This window comes from Plecotus auritus (genome assembly GCF_963455305.1).
Source record: "Plecotus auritus genome assembly, chromosome: 13".
Lineage (NCBI taxonomy): Eukaryota > Metazoa > Chordata > Mammalia > Chiroptera > Vespertilionidae > Plecotus > Plecotus auritus.
The window spans coordinates 7,749,541-7,773,886 of record NC_137779.1 but is presented as its reverse complement, the minus strand read 5'-3'; the positions used below and the strand labels follow the sequence as shown (position 1 = coordinate 7,773,886).

Here is a 24,346-nt window from a genome sequence, read left to right as displayed (position 1 = left end):
TCTTGAAAACCTAAATGGATAACTGAGAAAAACTCAGAACACAGTGCCTGGTGAGCAACCCAAGGCCCCCCAGGGCCGTGTAACATTAGAGCGTGGATAATGGCCCCGAGGTCCAGACAGCACCGAGCTCTCAGTTCATGTGATGCTGGGTCCCGAGCCCAGCGAGCTGCAGACACAGGAGGTCTCAGGTAGGTAGTAGGAGCCTAAGGCCAAGTCATCTATGCTGCCTTACCCCACAGCCAAACCATGACAAAAGGGTCACAGCAAATGTGGGGAGGGGCCAAAATCATTAGCTTTGGCACCAGACAGTCCAGAGTTCAGAGGTCAAGACTGCTTCCTACATCATTTCCAAGTCGGAAAAATGCTAACTGGTGCTAAGAGATGCAGGAATGCAAGGAACTGGTGCTCAATAAATGCTGGCTTCCTTTTGTGAAATGCAGGCAACACCACCTTGACGTTGAGTTGGAAACTTTACATTTCACATGAATTATATTCCTTGCTCACAAAGAAGTTCCCTACTGGAGACTTTGTCTTCACAACAGCCCTTGAAGTGGTGCTGCTCTGCCGGTCCCTGGAACTCCGCCGAGCAAGTGGAAGAGCCCCCCTCGCCTGCAGACCTCTTGCAGCAGCTCCATGAAGGGGCCCAACACATTCACATTCAGGGCTGTGCCTGCCAGGGGTAAACACTGCTTGCATACGAAGTGTGTTGTGATGTTCACAATTTGAATTCTGAGAGAGGACAATTCTAAGATATTTGTCCAAAAGCACAGTAAGGAACGCTTCCTCTGGCACCAGCCAGGTGCTTCCACGTGACCCTGCCCGGCAGGTCTTCAGCAGGGATACTGTCTCTTGCCACCATCCCTGCTCTACAGGAGCGTACCTGGACATGGACCCTCCCTATGTAGCTTCTTTCACATTCGCTTTGTAATAGAGAGAGAACTAGACTGACAGCCTGGCGGGGGGTGGAGGGAGCACAGGGGGGAAAGGTGGTTTCCAATGCTGAGGTGGAGAATCATTCATTCACTCACTCACTCATTCCTCCAGCAAACATTCACTGAGCCTTCAACTATGTACCCAGAGCTGTTAAGCACACAAGTGACAGAGAAGAATAAGACAGCATTCCTACCCTCAAAGAACTCACAACCCAGGAACACAGTAGGGACTCAAAACCTGCTGGATGCACAAGTGACAGGCACAACCACCACAGAAACAGCCTGGGGTACATAGTCTTAAGTCCTGCCACTGGGTCAGATCTGTATTGCATTTGCCACCGATCAGTTAAGGACAGGATTCCTCAAGCATTTTCTGAAAGGGCCAGGTAGTGAATCCTTTAGGCTCTACCAAGCATAGTCTCAGTTGCAAGGGCAGCAACAGACATTCAGTCCATGAGCAAGTGTCACTGTTCCAATAAAACTTTATTTACAAAAACAGGTGGTGGACCAGATTTGGGAAGATGTGATCCTAAGTGAGTTATATAACTTGGTTTCTTCGCTACAACAGAGAGATGGTGATACCAGCTACTTCATGGGGTTGTAGAAATTGATACTACATATGAAGTGCTTGGTACCATGCCCATAGCATGGTAAGGACTCAATAAATGTTGGCTGTTTCTACCATTTTTATTTGTTGCACCACAGTATGGTAACAGAAATATGGAGGCAGAGTTGGAAAGGAGTGGAGGGTCAGTTTGGTGTGAGGAAAACCATAGCCATTTAACTGAGAGCCTCTCTAAGTTTAGCCATCAGATCAAGGACAAGGACAAAGCCTTCCTAACTGCCCACCCCCCCCCCCAGGGCTGAGTTGCTGTCCAAAAAGCTCTCCCTCCAAAGATAGGGAAATTCTCAAGTCCTCAAATTCTCAAGTTCTACAAAACAGAGGGTGTAAGAAAATGAGTCTATACCTTCCCTGGGCAAAGAACACGTTTCTTAGATAGTCCCCCATCATATTCACTGAAAACAAAACGTTAAGTCTCAACATCTTGGGAAGTGAAACCCAAGCTGGTGCCAACCTCAGGTGACACCCAACACAGGTCCCCATCCACCCCGGCTGCTCCCTGCCCTAAAGCCCAGGTTGGTGCACAGGCATCTTCTTCCCCTGGGCCTGCGGCAACAGCCCGCCCTGAAAGGTCATCTCTCCAATGTACAAAGTGTGACCCTGAGACCCGAGCAGGGCTGGAAGATACGCCAGTCCGGTGACTACTTCCCGAAAACCATTAGGCACCTACAAGATTCACCTCGCCTACTCCCCTCACAGCTCCTGGGAGCCCTGCTACGATGGAAGGACCGCAGCCGCCTGGAAAGCTGTTACTAGTTTTATTCTTCCTCTATTCATTCAAGTTGACAAATGCCTCCAGCCTGAGGGGAGCAGGAGGGGGAGGGAGGGGAGCTGGAGAGCTCTCGGCAGCCATCAGACATCCCCGGGCCACACTCATGTTCAATTGCAGAGTCCCCACAGGCCCTCGCCCACCAGCTGTAGGTCAGGAGGCCATGGGAGGTGACGCAGGCAGGAAACGAGCGGCCCTAGAAGGTGCCATCCTTCCCGCCAGCAGCAGATGGCAGAGCCCCCACTGACTTCTGCTTACTGTGCGGCCAGAGCCACACTCTCCTGCGTCCTGGGAGGCAGTACTGCATACTTGGAAGAATTAATTAATAGAAAACAGGAACAAAAGGGCTCAGAGCAACTGGACTGAGGCCTTGAGGCTAAAATGACACGTGACAGGTCACCAGAGCCCTTCCTGAGGCCCCCTGCTGACGGACTTCAGGATAAACTCCCAACTGCCCAGCAGCTCCTCCTCTGCACCCCTCACCACTCCACAAGCACGCACAGGCTCCAGGTGGAGCCCAGGGCCCTTTTCAGTACCCAGCCCGCCCGCCATTCTCCTGCCGCCGTGCTCTCCCCTCTCTCTTCACCCGGCCAACCCCACCCACTCTGCAGGTCGCTTCTTAGGTCCAGTGTTGGAAAACTACAGCAGCCCAAAGGCCAAATCAGCCCACTACTTGTTTTTATAAATAAAGATTTACTGGAGGAGCTTTGGCCAGTGTGGCTCAGTTGGTTGGGCACTGTCCCATGCACCAAAAGGTTGCTGGTTCGATTCCAGGTCAGGGCACATGCCCAAGTTCGGGGCTTGATCTCTGGTAGAGGTGTGTAGGAGGCAGCCGATCCATCAATGTTTCTCTCTCTCTCCTTCTGCCTTCCTCTCTCTAAAAATCAATAAAACTACTTTTTTAGAGGATGTATTGGAAGACTATTGTGCCCATTCATTTGCTTATCACTTACTAGAGGCCCGGTGCACAAAATTCGTGCACGGAGGGGTGTGTCCCTCAGCCCAGCCTGTACCCTCTCCAATATGGGACCCCTCGAGGGATGTCCGACTGACATCCCTCTCACAATTCAGGATTGCTGGCTCCCAACTGCTCACCTGCCTGCCTTCCTGATTGCCCCTAACCACTTCTGCCTGCCAGCCTGATCACCCCCTAACCACTCCCCTGCCAGCCTGATTGATGCCTAACTGCTCCCCTGCCAGCCTGATTGCCCCTAATTGCCCTCCCCTGCAGGCCTGGTCACCCCTAACTGCCCTCCCCTACAGGCCTGGTCACCCCTAACTGCCCTCCCCTGCAGGCCTGGTCACCCCCAACTTCCCTCCTCTGCAGGCCTGGTTCCCCCCAACTGCCCTCCCCTGCTGGCCATCTTGTGGTGGCCATCTTGTGTCCACATGTGGACAGGATCTTTGACCACATGGGGGCAGCCATCTTTTGTGTTGGAATGATGGTCAATTTGCATATTACTCTTTTATTAGATAGGATGGCTGGTTTCACTTACAACCTCAGGGCTGGGTGGATGCAAGAGAGGCCGCAGGATGGCAGACCCCAGGGCTCTTTACTCCCTGGCTTCTTACAGGACACGTTTTCTGACCCCTGTCTTTGAGGACGGTTCCTCCAGGAAGCTGTCCCCGGCTCCCTGGGATGTTTTAGGTGATCCTCATCAGGCTCCTGCAGCCCTAGCCTTACTTTCTCTGCTCCAGGCCTTTCCCCACCAAGTTATAAACTGATGTTTTCAGCCTGACTCCTCTGAACCCTGAACTCCAGGCCCCTCACACAGACCCTGCACATCAAAGCACTGAAAAATAAGTTTGCAGAATGAACCAACAAGCCAGTGAGTGTTTTGCTGCAGGGATGCAGAGCCTAATAAAACCACTAAACAGGGCACAACTCCTTCAGGCAGCTGACACCTCAGGGGGGAGTCTGCACAGCAGCATTGTGTCCCTGGGACAGAGAGCAGGGAAGGCCCAAGAATGAGCCCGCCCAGCGAACAACGGAGCCTCAAATATGTCTTGGAGGAGTAACTGCTCCCAGACCAAATGTAGGGGAGAAGAGAGGAGAGTTTCACTGACAGGTGGGGCTCAGACTCTCCCAAATTGGGACTCGGACTCTCAATCTTATTGATGCTTCCAAGGTAGACCCCACCACCTTCCTTGTCCTTCTCTACACACCTTACTGTTCTAGTCTCCTAACTTAGCATTCTTTCCTTCTCCATTGTAAACTCCTGGGAAGCCGGTCATTTGCTCACCACAGAATCCCTGTAGGACTTGGTAAAAATGTATGATGAATGAATGAATGAGACTCAAATCATCAAATCCTTCCGTCGGGCATAATGTGGTACAGAGAGCCCAGCTTCACTCTGGGGTGGGTCCAGGACCTGCCCTTGCCCCAGAAGGGACTCTAGAGGTGCCCTATTTAACAACAATCAATCATGACTGTTTTGTGGCTACTGCCTTGTGGCTACCTTACGTCTGCCATGCTGAGGCCACACACTTGGCTTTGAATTGTTTCCTCATTTTGGCCTCCAGTTTCTGGAGGCATTTCTGGGGTCTCAGCTGTCCCCAACCTTGTTCCTGTCCTCTGTCTTGGTTTTCAAAGGCCTCACGTACTGCCCGTCTCCGTGTGACTGCTCCTCCCCATGCTGATATCATGCCCTCATCCCGGTTTCCATTATCTTAAATCAAAGTGCTGGGCAGCTGCCCCCGATGACTCAAGCCACCGTCAGGAGCCAAAGCACAGTGGAGAGGTTGGCCCTGGGAGGAATGTTTCTATCTCCCCATTTATCACACTAAGAAGTTCACTTCAAATTCTATCAAATAAGTCAAAAATCAAGACAGAGAACAGTGCCTTCTCCCTGTCTTTTCCAGAAGTGGCACCACCCTCTATAGTGAATAGATTTTGGGCATTTAATCTGGCAACCAAGTGACACTGACTCCCAGAAGGCTGAGTCTTTCATTCAACTGGAGGAGGGAAACACAAGTCTATTCAGGCTTCCCTGAGCTGGGCGGGTCTTGGGCCTCAAATGGGCAGCCCCCACCTACCCCCTCCTGCAGCCCCGGGCTCAGCTGCCCCAGGGCACCCACCATGCACTCACTTGGGCGTGTGGGCCTCGTCCACGCGATGGCCCAGCTGGAATTCGTGGGACTTGCTCCGATGCAGGGCTGTGAACCCCGGGAGCAAGTGGATCAGCTTCCGGGAGGAGGGCGGTGGGGTCCCTGGGGGCTTCAGCTTGTTCTTCCTCCTCATGGGCGGCGTGCCTGGAGGGGTCACGGTGGTGACAATATTGGGGGTGCGTGGTGGGGTGCGGACTGCATGCCGCTGCCGGGGCGATGGGGGCAGGGAACGGTGGCCTGAATCCAGGGGCGGTGGCGGGCACAGGCCTGGGTAGGCGTCCACGGTGAGCTTGTCCACTTGGGTATACACAGGGGCCCCAGGGGTGGGGCTGGCGTGACAGTAGAGCTGGGCGCACTTGGACTGCACCCTGGGGCTCTGGGAGAGGTGGGTGCGGATCCATGGCGTCGGCTCCGGGGCACACACTGGGCTGTTCTCCTTCCCCGTCTCCGTGGTGGGCCACTGGATGGTCCAGTCTTGTTTGGAAAGGTTGCCACCTGAGTTGTAACAAAGGAGCAGAGAACAAAACAGGTTACACTGTCTGTACTTATGCACATGTGCACATTACACTGTATACACATTACACACGTGACCGCATATGCACACTACACTGTATTTGCTCAAGGGATACAAGCTTATTGTCCATTTAACATACATAAAACTGTTTAAGAAAGTAAAAATATTTATTAAGTTATCTTCATAATATACTGCATTCCAAGGCCACAAAGAAGCAACGTGGACATTGTCACTAACTATAGCTCTCGCCCTCCCTGGGTGAAATGGAAAGAATGCGTGGTAGGGACTCAGAGAGATCTGGCTTAGAACTCTGGCTCCAACAATGACCAGTTCTGTGGCCTTGGGCAAGTTACTTGACCTCTCTGAGCCTCAGTTTTGACGTCTGTAAAATGAGAATGATTACGACTCCCTTGGAGGGTGCAATGAGGGTCAAATGCATTCACTCACTCATCCAAGTGTTTCATAGATATCTGAACACCTCTCAGGTACCAGACATTATTCTGGGAACCGAGATAGAGCAATGAATGAAAAAGACAAAAGTTCCTGTCCTTGCAGAACTCGCATACTTTGTGGAGAAACACGGAAGAAAGGGGGATAAACAAATAAATGACACAGGTAAAATGTTATCTATAAGATGCCATGTACAATACATTATCTGTGATTGTCAGTGATAATAAGTGCAATAAGGGAAAGAAAGCAGGGCTTGGAACACACAAAAAAACTAATGCTGGGGAGTCCCTTCAGTCAGCAGAGAATGAGGAAGTAACAGTGGGCATCTGAGCAAATATTAGAGTGAAGTAAGGAGCACACAATGAGATAAAGTGAGTGACGCCGTCAGCTCAGAGCCTGGACCAGCACGATGATGCAGACACAGAGGCAGGTGATTGAGGACGCTGGAGACACCTATTCTGGGTGCCTGGGACGCATCCAATTTGCTCCCCAGGCATTCACTGTGTTTACCTTACCTGCCCTGTAAAGTAGGTGCTACTGATTCATTTTATAAATGAGTTGTGAATGAGTGATAGGACTTGGCTAAAACCTCTTCCAGGGTAGTCACCTAGAGGTAAGCGGGGCAGTAGGCAGAGCCTACAGTTCTTCACACACACACACCTCCACTATATTCAAGGAAGCACCGAGTTGTCCCCCCAAGTATCCCCGTCCTGAAGTTGTTTCGAATTAACTTGCCCCCACCCTAGCCTGTTTGGTTCAATGGATAGAACGTCCGTCTGTGGGCTGAAAGGTCCAGGGTGCGATTCCTGTCAAGGGCACATGCCCAGGTTGCGGGCTCGATCCCCAGTAGGGGACATGCAGGAGGCAGCCGATCAATGATTCTCACTCATCATTGATGTTTCTCTCTCTCTCCCCCCCCCCCTTCTCTGAAATCAATAAAAATACATTTTTAGGGAGAAACCAAGATGGCGGCATAGGTAAACACCTAAACTGCTGCCTTGCACAACAATTTCAAAACTACAACTAAAAGACAGAACGGACACCATCCAGAACCACAGGAAAGCTGGCTGAGTGAAAATTCTACAACTAGAAGCAAAGAGAAAAGCTCACAGAGAATTGGAGGTATGGAAAAGGGGCTTTGTGCGCGCAGAGAGGAAGGGCTGCTGAGAGCCTGGCTGACTTTCTCTGGCGGAAGGGGGAAGGAAGCCTCCGACCGCAATGAACCCCAGTTCTGACTGCACTGAACCCCAGTTCCAGGCGAACCCCTGGGGACCCACGCTCTTACGGGGGGAGTCTGGACTCTCGGGCGGAGACTCGAGCTGGGAAAGGCAGAAGTCTGAAGGCGCACGTGGGCCAGTGCGCACAAAGGCTGCGGAGGTTGCCACAGGCTTTCCCTAGTGGAAGGGAGTCAGAGGATCCTGACTGCACTGAGCCCCAGTTCTGACTGCACTGAACCCCAGTTCCAGGCGAGCCCCTGGGGACCCACGCTCTTGTGGGGGGAGTCTGGACTCTCAGGCGGAGACTCGAGCTGGGGAAGGCGGAGGACTGAAAGCGCACATGCGCGCAAGGGCAAGGCTGACAGGAAGCCAAGACTGAGACTCCACCCCATCCAAGCTGAGCACAGAGGCTACTGCAATTTGGCAAGTCTAATCCTATAAGGCTGTCTCCAGCACCGAACTTCTCCCAGCATAGACACAGCTGATCCTTACAGCCAACTGGCCCGGAGGTCAATTCTTCCCAGTGATACCAACAACAATAAAGACTTAATTACAACAAGGCTGTACACACAGTCCACAAAGGGGTGCACCAAGAGTGTCCACCTCAGGTTAACTGGGGAAGCAGACCCACTGGGCCATATTGGAAACCTAGCACAAATATCTACCTTACCAACTCAGGGAATCAGTGAAAATGCGGGGTCAAAGAATCAGATCACAAACGAAAGAAATGGAGGAAAACAAACGACTGGATATAGAATTCAAAACCACGGTTATAAGACTTTTTAAGAATATCCTAGAAAAGGCCGATAAATATAACGAGACCCTCGAAGATATGAAAAAGGACCAACTAGAAATTAAACATACACTGACTGAAATAAAAAATATTATACAGAGACCCAGAAACAGAATAGAGGAACCCAAGAATCAAGTCAAAGAATTGAAATACAAAGAAGCAAAAAACACTCAACCGAAAAAGCAAAAAGCAAAAAAAAAATCCAAAAAGTTGAAGATAATGTAAGAAGACTCTGGGACAACTTCAAGCGTACCAACATCAGAATTATGGGGGTGCCAGAAGAAGAGAGAGAGCAAGATACTGAAAACCTATTTGAAGAAATAATGACCGAAAACTTCCCCCACCTGGTGAAAGAAATAGACCTACAAGTCCAGGAAGCCCACAGAACCCCAAACAAAAGGAATCCAAAGAGGACCACACCAAGACACATCATAATTAAAATGCCAAGAGCAAAAGACAAAGAGAGAATATTAAAAGCAGCAAGAGAAAAACAGTTAATTACCTACAAGGGAGCACCCATACGACTGTCAGCTGACTTCTCAACAGAAACTATGCAGGCCAGACGGGAGTGGCAAGAAATTTTCAATGTGATGAATAGCAAGAACCTACAACCAAGATTACTCTACCCAGCAAAGCTATCATTCAGAATTGAAGGTCAGATAAAGAGCTTCACAGATAAGAAAAAGCTGAAGGAGTTCATCACCACCAAACCAGTATTATATGAAATGCTGAAAGGTATTCTTAAAGAAGAGGAAGAAGAAAAAAGTAAAGAGAAAAATTATGAACAACAAATACATATCTATCAACAAGCGAACCTAAAAATCAAGTGAATTAAAAACCTGAGGAACAGAATAATCTGGTGAATATAACAGAATCAGGGGCATAGAAAGGGAGTGGACTGATAATTCTCAGGGGGAAAGGGGTATGGGGGGTTCATGAAGAGAATGGACAAAAATCATACACCTATGGATGAGGACAGTGGGGGGGAGGTAAGGGCAGAAGGTGGGGTGGGAAATGGGTGGAGGGGAGCTATGGGGGGAAAAAGGAGAAATAATTGTAATAATCTGAATAAAGATTTATTTTAAAAAAAATACATTTTTAAAAAATTAACTTGCCCTGATGAACAGAGCAGAAGAAAGGCTTTACCCCTGCCCAGTTCCCATCACCATTAAATCCTCGCCTCTCCATGCCTCCATTTCAAAATCAGAAGTTTGGGGATGAAGAGGCAAAGAGCCTCATTTCATCGTCCCACTGCCAGCTGCTCCACGGGCGGGGCCTCCACTCCTCCCTTGGAAGGCTGCTGCGATGGGCTGCATTATATCAACTCTTCCCCTGCTGCTCTGATCCCCTTTTTAATAGAGTCTCAGGGAAAAGGGTAATTTTTCATTTTAAATAGGGGAGGTGTGTACCAAGGTGCTTGGAGGGTTATTCATCGCAACCCTTGCTATCTTGTCATCCATTTCTGGAAAACCATTTTATTTCAAGTCTTGAGCTGGGCGGGGAGAAGGGAATAGGTTTTAAGGCATGAAAGGTCTGGGGATTGATTAAAGACATTTCAAGATGCAGGGGGGTTTCTTTTGATATTCTCTAGTAAGGAACTAAGAAATAAACAACATTTTCAAGGGAGGAAATGATTTCAAAAAGCCTAGGCAAGTGTCTAACTTCTTCATCCTTTCCCATTAAAATGCTATAAACAAGCCAATGCACGACTCAGAATTCATCTGAATTTCAGAGCCAGCCTTGGATGACATGCGCTTTAGCCCTTCAAAGACAGAACTGGCAGAGACCACTGTTCAGAATTGCCACTGCTTGCAACTTCTGTGAACATTTCAAAGCGCTTGTTAGTTTAATCCTCCAAGCTTTCCAGAGAGAATTAGGTGCTGGTTGAATACATTAGACTGAAGTTACTAATGAAATAAAAAAAAAAAAGTAAGTTTTTACTTTAATCCTCATAACTTTGTAGCAAGAAATGGAACTTTTACATGCTGGTTGAAAATGTTTAAATAGAGTCACTGGTTATGCAAAAAAATCATAGTAAGAACAATTACTATTAACGTAAATAATACTGTTTATTGACCATTTACTATGTACCAGCTAGTCTTCTAAGTATTTTATTTTATTTATTTTTTAATAAATCTTTATTGTTCAGATTATTACAGTTGTTCCTCTTTTTTCCCCCCATGGCTTCCCTCCAACTGGTTCCCACCCCACCCTCTGCCCTTACCCCACCCCCAACTGTCCTCATTCATAGGTGTACGATTTTTGTCCAGTCTCTTCCCACACCCCCCACACCCCTTTCCCCCCCCCCCGAGAACTGTCAGTCCACTCCCTTTCTATGCCCCTGATTCTGTTATATTCACCAGATTATTCTGTTCATCAGATTTTTTATTCACTTGATTTTTAGATTCACTTGTTGATAGATAGGTATTTGCTGTTCATAATTTTTATCTTTACCTTTTTCTTCTTCCTCTTAAAGAATACCTTTCAGCATTTCAGATAATACTGGTTTTGCGGTGATGAACTCCTTTAGCTTTTTCTTATCTGTGAAGCTCTTTATCTGACCTTCAATTCTGAATGATAGCTTTGCTGGGTAAAGTAATCTTGGTTGTAGGTTCTTGCTATTCATCACTTTGAATATTTCTTGCCACTCCCTTCTGGCCTGCATAGTTTCTGTTGAGAAATCAGCTGACAAGTGTGTGGGTGCTCCCTTGTAGGTAACGAACTGTTTTTCTCTTGCTGCTTTTAATATTCTCTCTTTGTCTTTTGCTCTTGGCATTTTAATTATGATATGTTTTGGTATGGTCCTCTTTGGATTGCTTTTGTTTGGGGTTCTCTGTGCTTCCTGGACTAGTCTTTTTCTTTCAGCAGGTGGGGGAAGTTTTCAGTCATTTCTTCAAGTAGGTTTTCAGTATCTTGCTCTCTCTCTTCTTCTGGCACCCCCATAATTCGGATGTTGGTACGCTTGAAGTTGTCCCAGAGGCTCCTTACACTATCTTCATATTTTTGGATTCATTTTTCTTTTTGCTTTTCCGGTTGGGTTTTTTTTTTCTTCTTTGTATTTCAAATCTTTGACTTGATTCTTGCGATCCTCTAGTCTGCTGTTGGATCTCTGTATATTATTTTTTATTTCAGTCAGTGTATGCTTAATTTCTAGTTGGTCCTTTTTCATATCCTCGAGGGTCTCACTAAATTTATCGGCCCTTTCTAGAAAATTCTTGAAAACCTTATAACTGTGGTTTTGAACTCTATATCCAGTCGTTTGCTTTCCTCCATTTTTTTTATTTGTGACCTGTTTCTTTGTCTTTGCATTTTGGCTGCTTCCCTGAGTTGACAGAGTGGCTTTGTGTGCTAGGTGTCCTATAGGGCCCAGTGGCTCAGCCTCCCCAGTTACCTGAGGTGGATACTCTTGGTGCACCCCTTTGTGGGCTGTGTGCACAGTCTTGTTGTAGTTAAGCCTTGATTGTTGTTGGTATCACTGGGAGGAATTGGCCTCCAGGCCAATTGGCTGTGAGAATCAGCTGTGTCTACGATGGGAGAACTTCTGTGCTGGAGACACCCTTATGGGGCAAGACTTGCTTCAGTGGGGCTTTGGTGCTCACTGAGTCTGCCCCCTGAGTGTGTTCCTTATGGATCTGAGGAGTTGTAATCCGGATGGTCCCACTCTGACCACTGGGTCCACTGGCTCTTGGATCTCCAAGGAGATGCTAATTTAGCCTCTGCCTGAGGCCACCCCGCAGGAGCTGCAGAGAGATCTGCAGATTCCTCTTCTTTGTTTGGGGTTTGGAGATGCCCAGATGAGGCCCATCTGTGAAGCAATGCAAGCTGCTATGGGGCCTTGGGCCTTCTTTTTGAATGTTCTGGGTCTCTCTGACTCAGCTGCAGTTTGTTAGGTAATTTTAGATTGCAAAGGGCCAAGCCATTCATATGCAAAAACCTCTGTGCACAGCTTGGGTGGGACGGGGTCTCAGGGAATCCACAGGGTGGAGCAAACAGCTATGGCTGATCCTCAGCCCTGCTCTAAGAGTCACCTCTGAGAGAAAGCCACCCTCGAGTTCCGCCCAATGCCAAACAGTCCAGTTTCTCCCTGTATGAGTCTGGGTCCCCAGAGTCCCGCCCGGAACTGGAGTTCAAAGCAGTCAGGAGCCTGTGTCTCCCTCCGGATTGAAAAAAAATAACAGCGTACTCAGTTGCCAGCCCTTTCCACACGCGCACCTCTATACCTCTGCACTTTACTTCTGCAGCTCCTCTGAGTCTCAGTGTGCTTTTCTCTTTCCTTCTAGTTGTAGAATTTCCACTCAGCAAGCCTTCCTGTGGTTCTGGATGATGTCTGTTTTGTCTTTTAGTTGTAGTTTTGAAGTGGTTGTGCGAGGCAGCAATTTCAGGTGTTTACCTATGCCACCATCTTGGTTTCTCCCTAAGTATTTTATATGCATCACTTTACATTATCCTCCTGAGACCCTATGAAGAAAATTCTGCTACTGTCTCCATTTTTCAGTGGAGGAAACAAAGGATTACCTAAGACATTGAATTGCCCAAAATCACACATTAGGTAAGAGTACAGCTTCCAATCCAGGCGTGTACCCCTCACCACCACGGCTCTCTCGGGAGCCCCTCCATCTCCCTCTAGAAAGCCCTAGAAAGTCTGAACACTTTCCCACAGACCTTCAGATCACCACCAGAAACAACGCCTTCTGACCCTCCAAAAGTCAACTATGACACTGGTTTCAGCCATAATCCCTGCAAGGGTAAAATCTGAAATCCAGGAAGAATTTTCAAGTTTCTAGTGTGCATAATTGCAAAAAGAAGTAAGTATGGACAGATGAAAAACACACAGTTGTCAAAGCAATTCAACATTGTCAAGAATCTAAACCTAAGACCTCATGAATGAGCTTGGCATCTAGCCAAACCGTGGATCCCGCTGGGCATTGTCCCTCCCCCAGGATGTCCCCAAGTCGAACTAAACAAGTGTACTAACCCCAGTCTTTGCAGGTCAGTCATCTGGGAGATGGGATGGGGCAAAGACCTTGGGTTCTGACCTGGTAATGCTTCCCAGGTCCTGCTCTACAAAGCATTTGCGATTTTACTCCCCACCACGAGTTCTGGCCTGATTAACCTTTAGTCACTAACTTCAGGATAGGTAGCTTTTCTGTTTTAACAAAGCTCTTTTTTTCTAATTTACTTTTTATTGAGATGAAATCCACATTAACCATTTTAAAGTGTTCAATTCAGTAGCATTTAGTACTTTTACAATGCTGTCTCTATCAATTTCAAAATATTTTCATCAATCCCCAAAGAAAAGACCATACCTACTAAGCAGTCATTCCCCATTCCCTCTTTTTCCCAGCAACCACTAACCTGTTTCCCATCTCCATGGACTTATCTACTCTGGATACTTCATACAAGTGGAATCATACAATGTGTGGTCTTTCGTGATGGCTTCTTTTTTAAATTATATATATATGTTTTTACTTATTTGAGGGGGGGGAGAGGGATAGAGAGATAGAAATATCTATGAGAGAGACATCCATCAGCTGCCTCCCACATGCCCCCTACTAGGGATTGAGCCCTCAATCCAGGCATGTGCCCTGACTTGGATTTGAATAGGGACCTCTTGGTTCACGGATTGACACTCAACCATTGAGCCATGCTGGATGGCTGACTGGCTTCTTTCACCTTGCAAAGTGTTTTCAAGGTTCATCCATGTTACATCATGGATCAGAATCTCATTCCTTTTTATGGCTGAGTAATATTCCATGATATGGTTAGATCACATGTTGTGTATCCATTCATCAGCTCATGGACATTTAGGTTGTTCCCACCTTTTGGCTATTAAGAACATTTGCATACAAGTATTTTTTTGAACAACTGTTTTTTGATTCTTTGGGGTGTATACCTAGAAGTGGACTTGCTGGACCACATATTCATTCATGTTTAACCTTCTGAGAAACCACCACACTGTTTCCCACTGTGGCTGAGCCATTCTACATTCCCACCAGCACTGCACTCCATCCAGACCAAGGGTCCCAAGAGAAAACCCACCCCATCGCTTAGGGATGAGGCCAATGTTATGTGGACTATGTGAGATGAATCCACAGGGTTATTTTTCTTACCTTTCTCTCACCATTTCACCCCAAGGACAGGATCAGTCACTCAGACTGTGCAGCGGGACAGAAAACTAAACTCCAACTGAACCCCTCCCCTCATCTTTTGGGCCAGAAGAACAGAAGAGGGGACCAGAGAATGGGGAAAATACCCGCTAAAGAAAAGAGATGGAGAAGGGGGTCCCTAATTCTGTGTGTGACATGATACACTTGCTTTGAACAAATCCAAATCAGCACACCGAAAATTGTGAAAAATGATCTGGCCCCGGACTGCCTCCCACAGAAGGCAAGACAGATGTGCAGTCTGACCTAACCAGATTGGTGGCTTCCAAAATCAAAACGAACAAGCAAAAATCGATATTCTCCAAAGGAGACCCAGAATCCCACAACAAATATTCCAAACGTCCAGGAGATACTCCAAAACCACCGTCATGTTTTAGGACACCCATAATGTAAAGGAAGAAGAGTGAAAACGCAGACCAAAGTAGGCTCTTAATAAATGGTCACATTATCTTTGCTCTACTTACTCTGAGTTAAAAAGGAAATAATGTCTGATGGATTGCTTTTCCCCAGGGAGAGAAGTGTTCCAACCACATGAGACACACGAGACACCCAGGTCTTCCTGAACACCAACCACAATGCCCATGTCTTCATACAGAGCACAATGTGAAAACCCAGTGCCACCACCCCCCCACCCCGAGTCTCTATACTAAGGCTGATTGTAATGATATAAAATAGCAAATAAGATTAAGAAACCAAAATAAATGGGCTTTCATTATATACATCAGCTCTGGGCTCAACCATCCAACATCCTTCCCTAACCAGCTTACCTGGGTTGGTCCTCAATGCTTGTTATTCTCTGTCACTGCCTTCCCACGTAGCACCAAGTTAAATGTGTATTCACCTGTTTTTTTCCATTTATTGTTGCTCTCCTCACCTCCCTATCGACTGCAAGGTCTGTGTGGATCACATTGGTTTTGTCCAGCCTGGGCTCTATAGCACATGTAGATGCCTGGCACTGAGTGGGCACCCAAAGATGTTGGAATGAACGAAGAAATGAATGAATGAGAGAAAGGAAGCCAAGCGATCAGTTCATTAGTCAAAGTAAAGTGCAAAGATCATTTAGGAATGGGAGGGTAAGCAAACCACATGGGTAGGCATAGCAGGAGCTTTCCGGTGAGCAGAACTACTAGGCTCCACCAGAGCAGACTAATGAGAAAGAGTGTGATCTCCCCAGATCTTCATGGAAAGGTTTGGACAACTACCTGCCTAGACATGTGAAATGAGGAGAAATGATGGCAGAAGGTTCTTGAAACATCTGTCGGCTTTGTAATCACCTCTGTGAAAGGAGCCATTTTAAAGAACAATGTTCCGGTAGTTCACCAACTTCAGGTCAGACCCTCTCTATAGGATAAAACTGGGAAAGAGAAGTCTTGGGAAGAGATTGAGAACAGACAGCTTTCTTTCTGCTGGAAGCTCTAGACCAAGGGATCTCGGAATTGAGCACGTCCCTACATTACCCCACCTCCACCTCTCAAATGAACAAACAAACAAATAAATAAATGGTCAAGACCCCCACCGCAGTCTGTCCCATTACACCTCCCAGATGCCTGTACCGTGATGCAACGTTGTGTCTCCCTAATAAACTCTTCCCTGTTTCTGTATGGAACAGAATCGCCTTTTCCAGATCTCTCTCAACGTTTCTCTCCAACCCCAAACAATAAATTGCACAGCTTGGTGTCCGCAGTAAGTGGCCCCTGTATAATTGCGCTCCCTTGCTAAGACGCAAGGAAGATAAGAGGCTCTGCACAGAGCCAGTAACACTGTGCAGCACCTTACAGGCTGCCTAACGTCCGTGCCTCACATGCACAGAATACTGCAAAGCGGACAGTGGAAGCACCCATCTCAGAGATCCTTGCAGAGTAGACGGGACCCTACGTGGAGAGTGCTCGGCACTGGGCCCGGCTCAGCACAACCTCAACCAAGGTTGCTCTTATTAGGAATCTCAGCCACTTAAATCAGATTAGCAGCCTGTCCCGGCCCCTTGGCCGCAGGTCCTAGGGCTTTGGCCCCCTCTCTGACTCACTCTGCTCCCTTTGCTTGTTTTTTGATGCTGTTTAGCCACTATTTCTCCAGAGCTGGAATATGTCAGAATGTGACTGATGCACCCAATTGTAAAAATAACCAGTTATTTTTATGTTGAGCACATCATCCCTAAAAATAACCGGGTGTCTTAGAAGTGAAGGCGCCACAGCAAATGTTGGGTGGCATCAGGTGCATTCCCACTCACAACACCACACACACACACACACACACACACACACACACACACACACACACCATGGTCACTTTAAATAGGATGGAAAGCCCTGGCCAGTGAGCTCGATGGTTAGAGCATTAGTCTGTGCACTGAAGGGTCTCTCAGGTTCCACTCCTGGTCAAGGGCACATACCTGGGTTGTGGATTCCCTCCTTGCCCCTGGTTGGGGAGCATGCAGGAGGCAGCCAGTAGCAACTAGTCAATGTGTCCATCTCACATGGATGTCTCACTCTTTCTCGCTCTCGCTCTTTGTCTCTCCCCCACACTCTCTCCCTTCCACTCTCTCTGAAAAGAAATGGAAAAAATATCCTCAGGTGAGGATTAACAAAAATAAATAAGATGGGACTGGAAAACACACCAGCTTCAATCAGGGAGGGGTGGGGTGGGGTTGACGGCTCCTCCTTCATTCTCACTGCCGGATGATGATGGTGACATTGTATGGAGGGTTCTTCTCAGGAGGCAGCTCCTCGGGGACAGGGATGGAAGAGGCTGCCTCCCACAGCGTCAGGGCCCTGCAGGCTAACAAGTATCCCCGTGCCCCCCATTCTAAGCAGGTGCCATGCTTCCTTCTATTAGCAGAGAGATGGCCCCCTGACATGTTGTCCTGATTTGCATCACCAAGGGACACCTACTCATCAGCCGCAGGAGACTCTGTCCCTTGCCTTTGAAAGCACCCAGGAAGCTTGTTTCTACCCCTTACACTCCAGGGACTACAGGCACAAGGTTCAAAAACCTCTATCTTTTTCGGAAAATAGATGAAACGCAATGTATCAGCACTGTCATCCTTCTAGAGACATCATCCAACCCTGCCTCCTTGAGACACCCACCCTGGAAAAGGAGGTCACCTTTCACAGGAAGATCCCCTGCCAAAAGGAACAGGCTAGCACACCAGGAGAACACGACAAGGTTTCGACTGTCCCTACATGTGATGCTCTGGGAGCAATTCGGACTCTTCACGGATGCCCCTGGTGCCCAGAGAATGACATCTGCCCCGAGGTGCAGGAAGGAGGTTGTGCCAGCCTGCCCGCAGAAGAATGTGGGGTCAGCATGCCTGGAGGCTGGGGCCAGGAGCCTGCGTTTTAGCACCAGTTCTGCCTCTTACTAGTTGGGCATTTGTGAGCAAGGGACTGTGTGAGCCTCAACTTACCTGTCTGTAAATTGGGGAGAATCGTATCTGCCAGGTAACATGGTGGCTAAGGACTAAATGAGACAGTGTAACGAAATCACTTGGCACCGGGACAGGCATACAGTAAGGACCAAGTCATTGTCCTCGTCGCCATCACCATCAGATTTATCACTTTGGAGGAAATGGAAGGGATATAAGCCGCCTGGTACACTTCCTGACCTGTGTTACATTCCTGAGAGTGTCCTTTCTACCCACGAGAATACCACTGTGTTGGGCAAAGAGCATGGTCTTTGGAGTCAAAGAGACCTCAGCCCTGCCGCTTACGAGGCACGTGCCCTTCATTTCCCTAAGCCTCGCTTTCCTAGGCTGGAAGTGGAGCCAATAGTACCTAGTGCCAGCATAGGTCTGAGGATAAACAGTTTCTCAGCTCTCTCTTGCTCTTGCTCTCTGTCTCTCCAGGAACATGGTGATGAGAGCCCGCACGACGAGAGCCCCCACAGAGCCGCAGACCTGCTGTTAAGCCTCTGCAGTCCCTAGGATTCACCCAGAGCAGGGAGATCAGCCTAAAGTCACTCGATTCACTGCTCAGTCATTCGACCAGTATTTCCTAAGGGCCTACTGTGTGTCGGGTTCAGAATCACAGCTGGGGACATTACAGAGAGCACAGCCACAGCAGCCCTGCTCCCCCAGTGCATCCTGGGAAACAGTGAAAGCAATCCTGACACCAAGACCGGATGATAGCTCCACGAAAAGTTAAGCACAGAATCAGCTCACGACTCGTTTCACTCCTACAGATGCTTGCCAAAACCCGAAAACGGGCTCAAGCAGCTCCTGGCATAGGTGCTCACAGTAGCAGAGTTTGCAATAGCCAAGTGGCTCAGGGCAACACATTTAGTGCCTCAGAGTCCTGGACAGCAGAGTCTTCCTGGGCTAAAATCACAGCATCCCCACAATGGTGGCCCTAGGGGACAATCTGTTTCCTTGCCTTTTTCAGCTGCTCAAGGCCTCCCACATTTTTTGTGGCTCCCAGCTCCTCCCTATCTCCAGACCCAGCCGAGGAGCACCGTCAAATCCCTCTCTCTGACTCTGACCCTGTGCCTTCCTCTTCCTCTTCTAAGAGACTTTGTGATGATATCGGGCCTCCTGGATAATCCAGGATCATGTCCCCTTCTCCAGACCTTTCACTGAAGCACATCTGCAAAATCCCTGTTGCCATATAAGGTGCCATAGTTACACGTTCCAAGGATTAGGATGTGGACATGGAGGGTAGGAGGAGGGGCATTGTTCTGCCTACCCTTCTCTCTGAGCCTCAGTTTTCTCATCTATAAAATGAACATAACGAGTTTCCTCAAAAAATTAAAAATGGAACTTGGGTTTGATCCTAAACTTCTGGGAATATATCCTAAAAAAACCAAAACACCAACCAGAAAGAATATATGCACCCCTATGTTCATAGCAGCCATTATTTACAATAGCTAAGATTTGGAAACAGCCCAAGTGCCCATTAGTAGATGAATGGATAAAAAAGCTATGGGACATTTACACTATGGAATATTATGCAGCTGTAAAAAAAGAAGGATCTCTTACCCTTTAGGACAGCATGGATGGACCTGGAAAATACTATGCTAATGAAATAAGCCAATCTGAGAAAGACAAATATCACATGATCTCACTTATTTGTGGAATCTAATGAACAAATGAATTGACCAACAAAATAAGATCCAAAGCATAGAAGCATGAACAGACTGACATACCTCGATGTGGGGTTGGGGGGATGAGAAGAGATAAACCAAAGAGCTTGTATATTTATATGAATAGCCCATAGACATGGGCAATCGGGTAGTGAAGACTTGGGGGGGGGATGGGAAGGGGAAGGTCTAGGAAGAGGGGAGTAAAGTGGGTGGGGAAATGAGATAGCTGTAATACTATCAACAATAAAAAATGTAATAAAATAGACAGATAAAATGGACATAAAGTAATAATAATAGAACCGATGCCCTGAGTTTGTGTGAGGGTGACTGAAGGAACAGAATGATCTCTTAGCATGGCACCCGGGACAGACCAGGTGTGGGGATGGCCAGTCATGGTCCATCCCCTTCTGTTTCCTACCCCAACTCTTTCCCAGAAACACCCAGCAGCCCACTGCATCTTTGGAACCAGGATCTGCCAAACTCCTCATCCAAGTTTCAGGCTCAGAAGAAAGTTCCATCTTGACTCCCAGCCCCAACTCTGACAAGAGGGTGTCATCTTCTATATATATATATATATATATATATATATATATATATATATATATATATATGTCCCTAAGTGACCAGTCGACCGTTTTACTGGTCGCTATGACGTGCACCGACCACCAGGGCACAGATGCTCAATGCAGGAGCTGCCCCTGATGGTCAGTGTGCTCCCACAGCAGGAGCGCCACTCAGCTGACCACCGCAAGCCTCTCCTGCTTCCGTGGCAGTGCTATGGAGCAGTGGTGGCAGCAGGTGCAGTGGGGCCAGGATGACCAGGAGCAGAGCCTGGCCCGGGCTCGGGATCCTCCCCGGCCACCTGCTGCTTTGCACACTACTACATCCCTTGCAGGATCGGGCCAAAATTGGCAGTCTGACATCCCCCAAGGGGTCCCAGATTGTAAGGGGGCACAGGCCAGGCTGAGGGACCCCACTGGTGCACAAATCTGTGCATCGGGCCTCTAGTTCTTCATATAAAAGTGAAAAATCAATCCTCACCCCCTGCCCACCTGGACCTGGGAAAAATGGGATTCCTCAGGCAGGCTTCATTACTGGGATTCAGTGCCATCTGAATAATAATTGCATTCTGAAGCTGGAATTGATAAATGTCCCGGGCATTGTCGCTAGTGGATGTTTACCTGATCTATTTGATGAATATTAATTCATACAAAAAACATTTCCATTCCTGAAGCAATTCTGGACAAAATGAGCCCCCCTGCCCCCCGCCCCACTACCAGCAGCTGCCAAAACAGTGTGCAGAGTTAAGTAACAACAAGCCCTGTCAGAGTGATTTATGGGGCATGAGACAAAGAGGGAGAAGGCCTTCAGCCGCTCCCTCATTCGGGAACACCTGGGGGAGGAACACTGCGTTCCTTCCAGGGCTGGGACAGTGAGCTTGCAGGCCACTGACAAGAGGATTTGGACAACATATATCGCTTTTATGCCACAGTATCTGAGAGGGACAGGATGCCTCATGCACCCTCGCCCCATGCTGGGGAGCTTTTATAAAGGAGTTAACATTTACTAAGCACTGGCTATGATGCAGGGGCTTCAGACATGCATTTAACCCTCACTACACACCTGTGAGATTGGGCACATCCTTGTCCCCATTTTACAAATGAGCACACGGGGCTCGGAGAGGTCAAGGTGACACATGTTGAAGGTCACTGCTAGAAAGTGGCAGAGCTGGGTCTGGAACCCAGGTGTGACTCCCAAAGACCATTCTCTTACCACTACTACATCAGGGGTCAGCGAAGCATAGCCCACCTATTTCTGTAAATATGATTGACCTGGAATGCAGCCATGCTTGTTCATTTATAGATTGTTGTCCGGCTGAATACACCCTAGAAAGGGTGAATTGAGTAGTTACAACAGAAACCATATGGTCTTCAGAAGCCTGAAATATTTACTGTCTGGACCTTTAAGAAAAAGTTGGCTGGGCCTGCTTGCTACCATGCCATTTGTCAGCATGTTTATGGTCCATTTGGAGACCCTGGATACGTGCTCCGTAAATGGTAGCCAAAGTCATCATCATAGTCATCATTGCTGCGGCGGTTTCAGTAGTAGTTATTATGCTGCTTTTACTATCGTCACCTCCTCGAGACAGAGAAAGAAAGCTCTCCAACCAGTCCATTAAGGAACCAGCCTTCAAGATAATGTGTTTCCTGCAGTAAATCATGAGATCCCTCAACTATTTAAAAATATTTTAAGTCTTTCCATGTTTCCGGGTCCTTAATGAGGATTGAAATCAAAACTGCATCCTTCCACGAGCTCTTCTGAAAATGCTAAGCTTCTCACCACAGAACAATCCCAGAGGTGTCGCCAGGCACACTGTTGAAAAGGCCACGGTTACTGACCAAGACACACCGCAGGTGGGAACAGCCACAGGAGGGTCATCGCCAGACATCGGGCCCACTGGCCACCGCCAACCTGTGGTCCTCGGAAGTCGTGAAGGAACTGGACTCAGATAAGTAGGGGGCCAATCAACCCAGTCTGCCAAGGACCAGGGCATCTCCAGGAACCTGGGACTTGCTTTGCTAAAATCAGGAAAGCCCCAGGCAAACCAGGATGAGTTGGTCATCTTCATCCCAAGACACTGGTACTGTCACCCCACAGAAGCAGACAGGAACACCCCCTAAAGTCACCCCCAGAGTTCTTTTTGTGGGGGACCTGCTTATTACATTCCAATACCCAGACACGCCTTGTCAGGGAGCAGCTCAGCTCTGCTGAATTCGGACTCTGAATATCACCTGGGCTATCTCCGAACCATCTTGGCCAAGACACAGAGATCGGAAGTGGGACACACTTCTCTAGAGGCGGTGAGGGTGGCGGTTGAACATATTGACTCCAGCCCTCCTGCTCATGAGCTGGATCGTTATGTGCCTCTGAGTCTCAGTTTCCTCATCTGTAAAACAGGCACAATCAAAATACTTGCTTCACAGAACTGGTGTCAGGATTAAATGACCCCAAATGACCAGAGGGCATAAACCAGCCGTGGGCAAACTACGGCCCGCGGGCCGGATCCGGCTGTTCTATCCGGTTCTCTTGCTCTCTCCTCCGCTCCTTTACTTTGAATTTACATTAGTTCACACAAACACTCCATCCATGCTTTTGTTCCGGCCCTCCGGTCCAGTTTAGGAACCCATTGTGGCCCCCGAGTCAAAAAGTTTGCCCACCCCTGGCATAAACAGAGCATGAGACTGATAACTGCCTTGTGCTAGATGCTCTTTAAAAGGTCTCAGGACCTGAATGTTAACTGTGTTGATTTATTTGCATTTCAGACCTGGCTGAGAGTGGTCCCTGACACAGCAGTGTCAGCCTCCTCCTGGGCTGGTTAGAAAGGCAGATTCTCACACCCTTTTCAGGACCTGCTGAACCCCTATCTTCAGTGTAACATGCTCCCTGGTGATTCATGTGCACACTGAAGTGTGGGAGGCACCATTTGAATGTCCAGCATCTCCTGTTGGTCAAGACTTGGGAGGGATATGGGTATGAAGACAACCCAGGATGGAAGAGTGGGATTCAGGGGATGCTTGCTCTGGCTCTGGCTACTCACCTGCCATAGTTTCCAACCCCCTTCCTACTGCCTGGACCCACCCCAGAACCACGAGATCGGCTCTGCACATGGAGCCCAGGCAGCCAGGGTTTTAAAAGCTCCCAGTGACTAACTGCAGCCTGGGTGAGACTCCGTTCCAGTCTGGACCAGTTGCCAAAACTCCTCCAGGGATCTGTTTACTTAACAGAGTCAGGCTAAGGATCTCTTTTTTAAAAAGTGAAATGAAATTCACATATCATAAAATTAGCCATTTTAACGTGTACACTTCAGTGATATCTGCATTCACAATGTTGTGCAACAATGAACCTCCTGGTTCGTGGGTAGACACTCAACCACTGAGCCACGCTGGCCAGGCAGAACTTCCTTCAAGTTTGGCTCAATCTAGGGTCAAACATTAATAACATCACCCCCAGAAGAGACCCTGTACCACGAGTCAGTCACTCCCCATTACCTCCTCCCCCAGCCCCCAGCACCCGCCAATCTGCTTTCTGACTCTATGGGGTTTATCAGTTCCAGGCAGTTCACAGAACTGGAATCATAGTGTGTTGTCTTTTTGTGTCTGTCTTCTTTCAAGGTTCACCCATGTTGTAGCATGTATCAGAACCTCATTCCTTTTTTTAAAAAAAAAATGTTTTTATTGATTTCAGAGAGGGATAGAAACATCAATGATGAGAGAGAATCACTGATCAACTGCCTCCTGCACGTCCCCCACTGGGAACCGAGCCCTCAACCCAGGCATGTGCCCTGATTGGAAATTGAACTGTGACCTCCTGGTTCATATGTCGACGCTCAACCACTGAGCTACGCCAGTGGGGCAGAACTTCATTCCTTTCAAATCACATTCAGACTCAACTGTTCTGTGAATCAAAACTCAAATTAATCCCTGTAGAGGCTTAAAGACTGGCTGGACCTCGGGAACAGGCCTTTTGCTTCCTAGAGGGGGCCGTCCCTCCCACACCAGTCACCCACCTTCCCCAGCTCCCACTCCTGTCAGGATCCATTACAGAGGGACGTAGGTAAAGAGGGCACGTCACGCCAACCTGTTCCACTCAGCCCCAGCGGCTGTGACACTTCCTTTTCATGGTGGGGGATCGGTGGTGCCATAG

At 48.1% G+C, this 24,346-nt stretch overlaps 1 protein-coding gene across 1 annotated transcript in view; it reads right to left on the bottom strand.

The window, feature by feature from the left end:
* KSR2 (kinase suppressor of ras 2) overlaps nt 1-24,346 on the bottom strand; it is a gene marked incomplete at its 3' end in the record, with an annotated part of 280,786 nt that overhangs the window by 156,614 nt on the left and 99,826 nt on the right. The window contains exon 4 of the mRNA XM_080649604.1: nt 5,413-5,926. Coding sequence (XP_080505730.1) covers nt 5,413-5,926 — 514 coding nt within the window. The remainder of the gene's footprint in view (nt 1-5,412; nt 5,927-24,346) is intronic.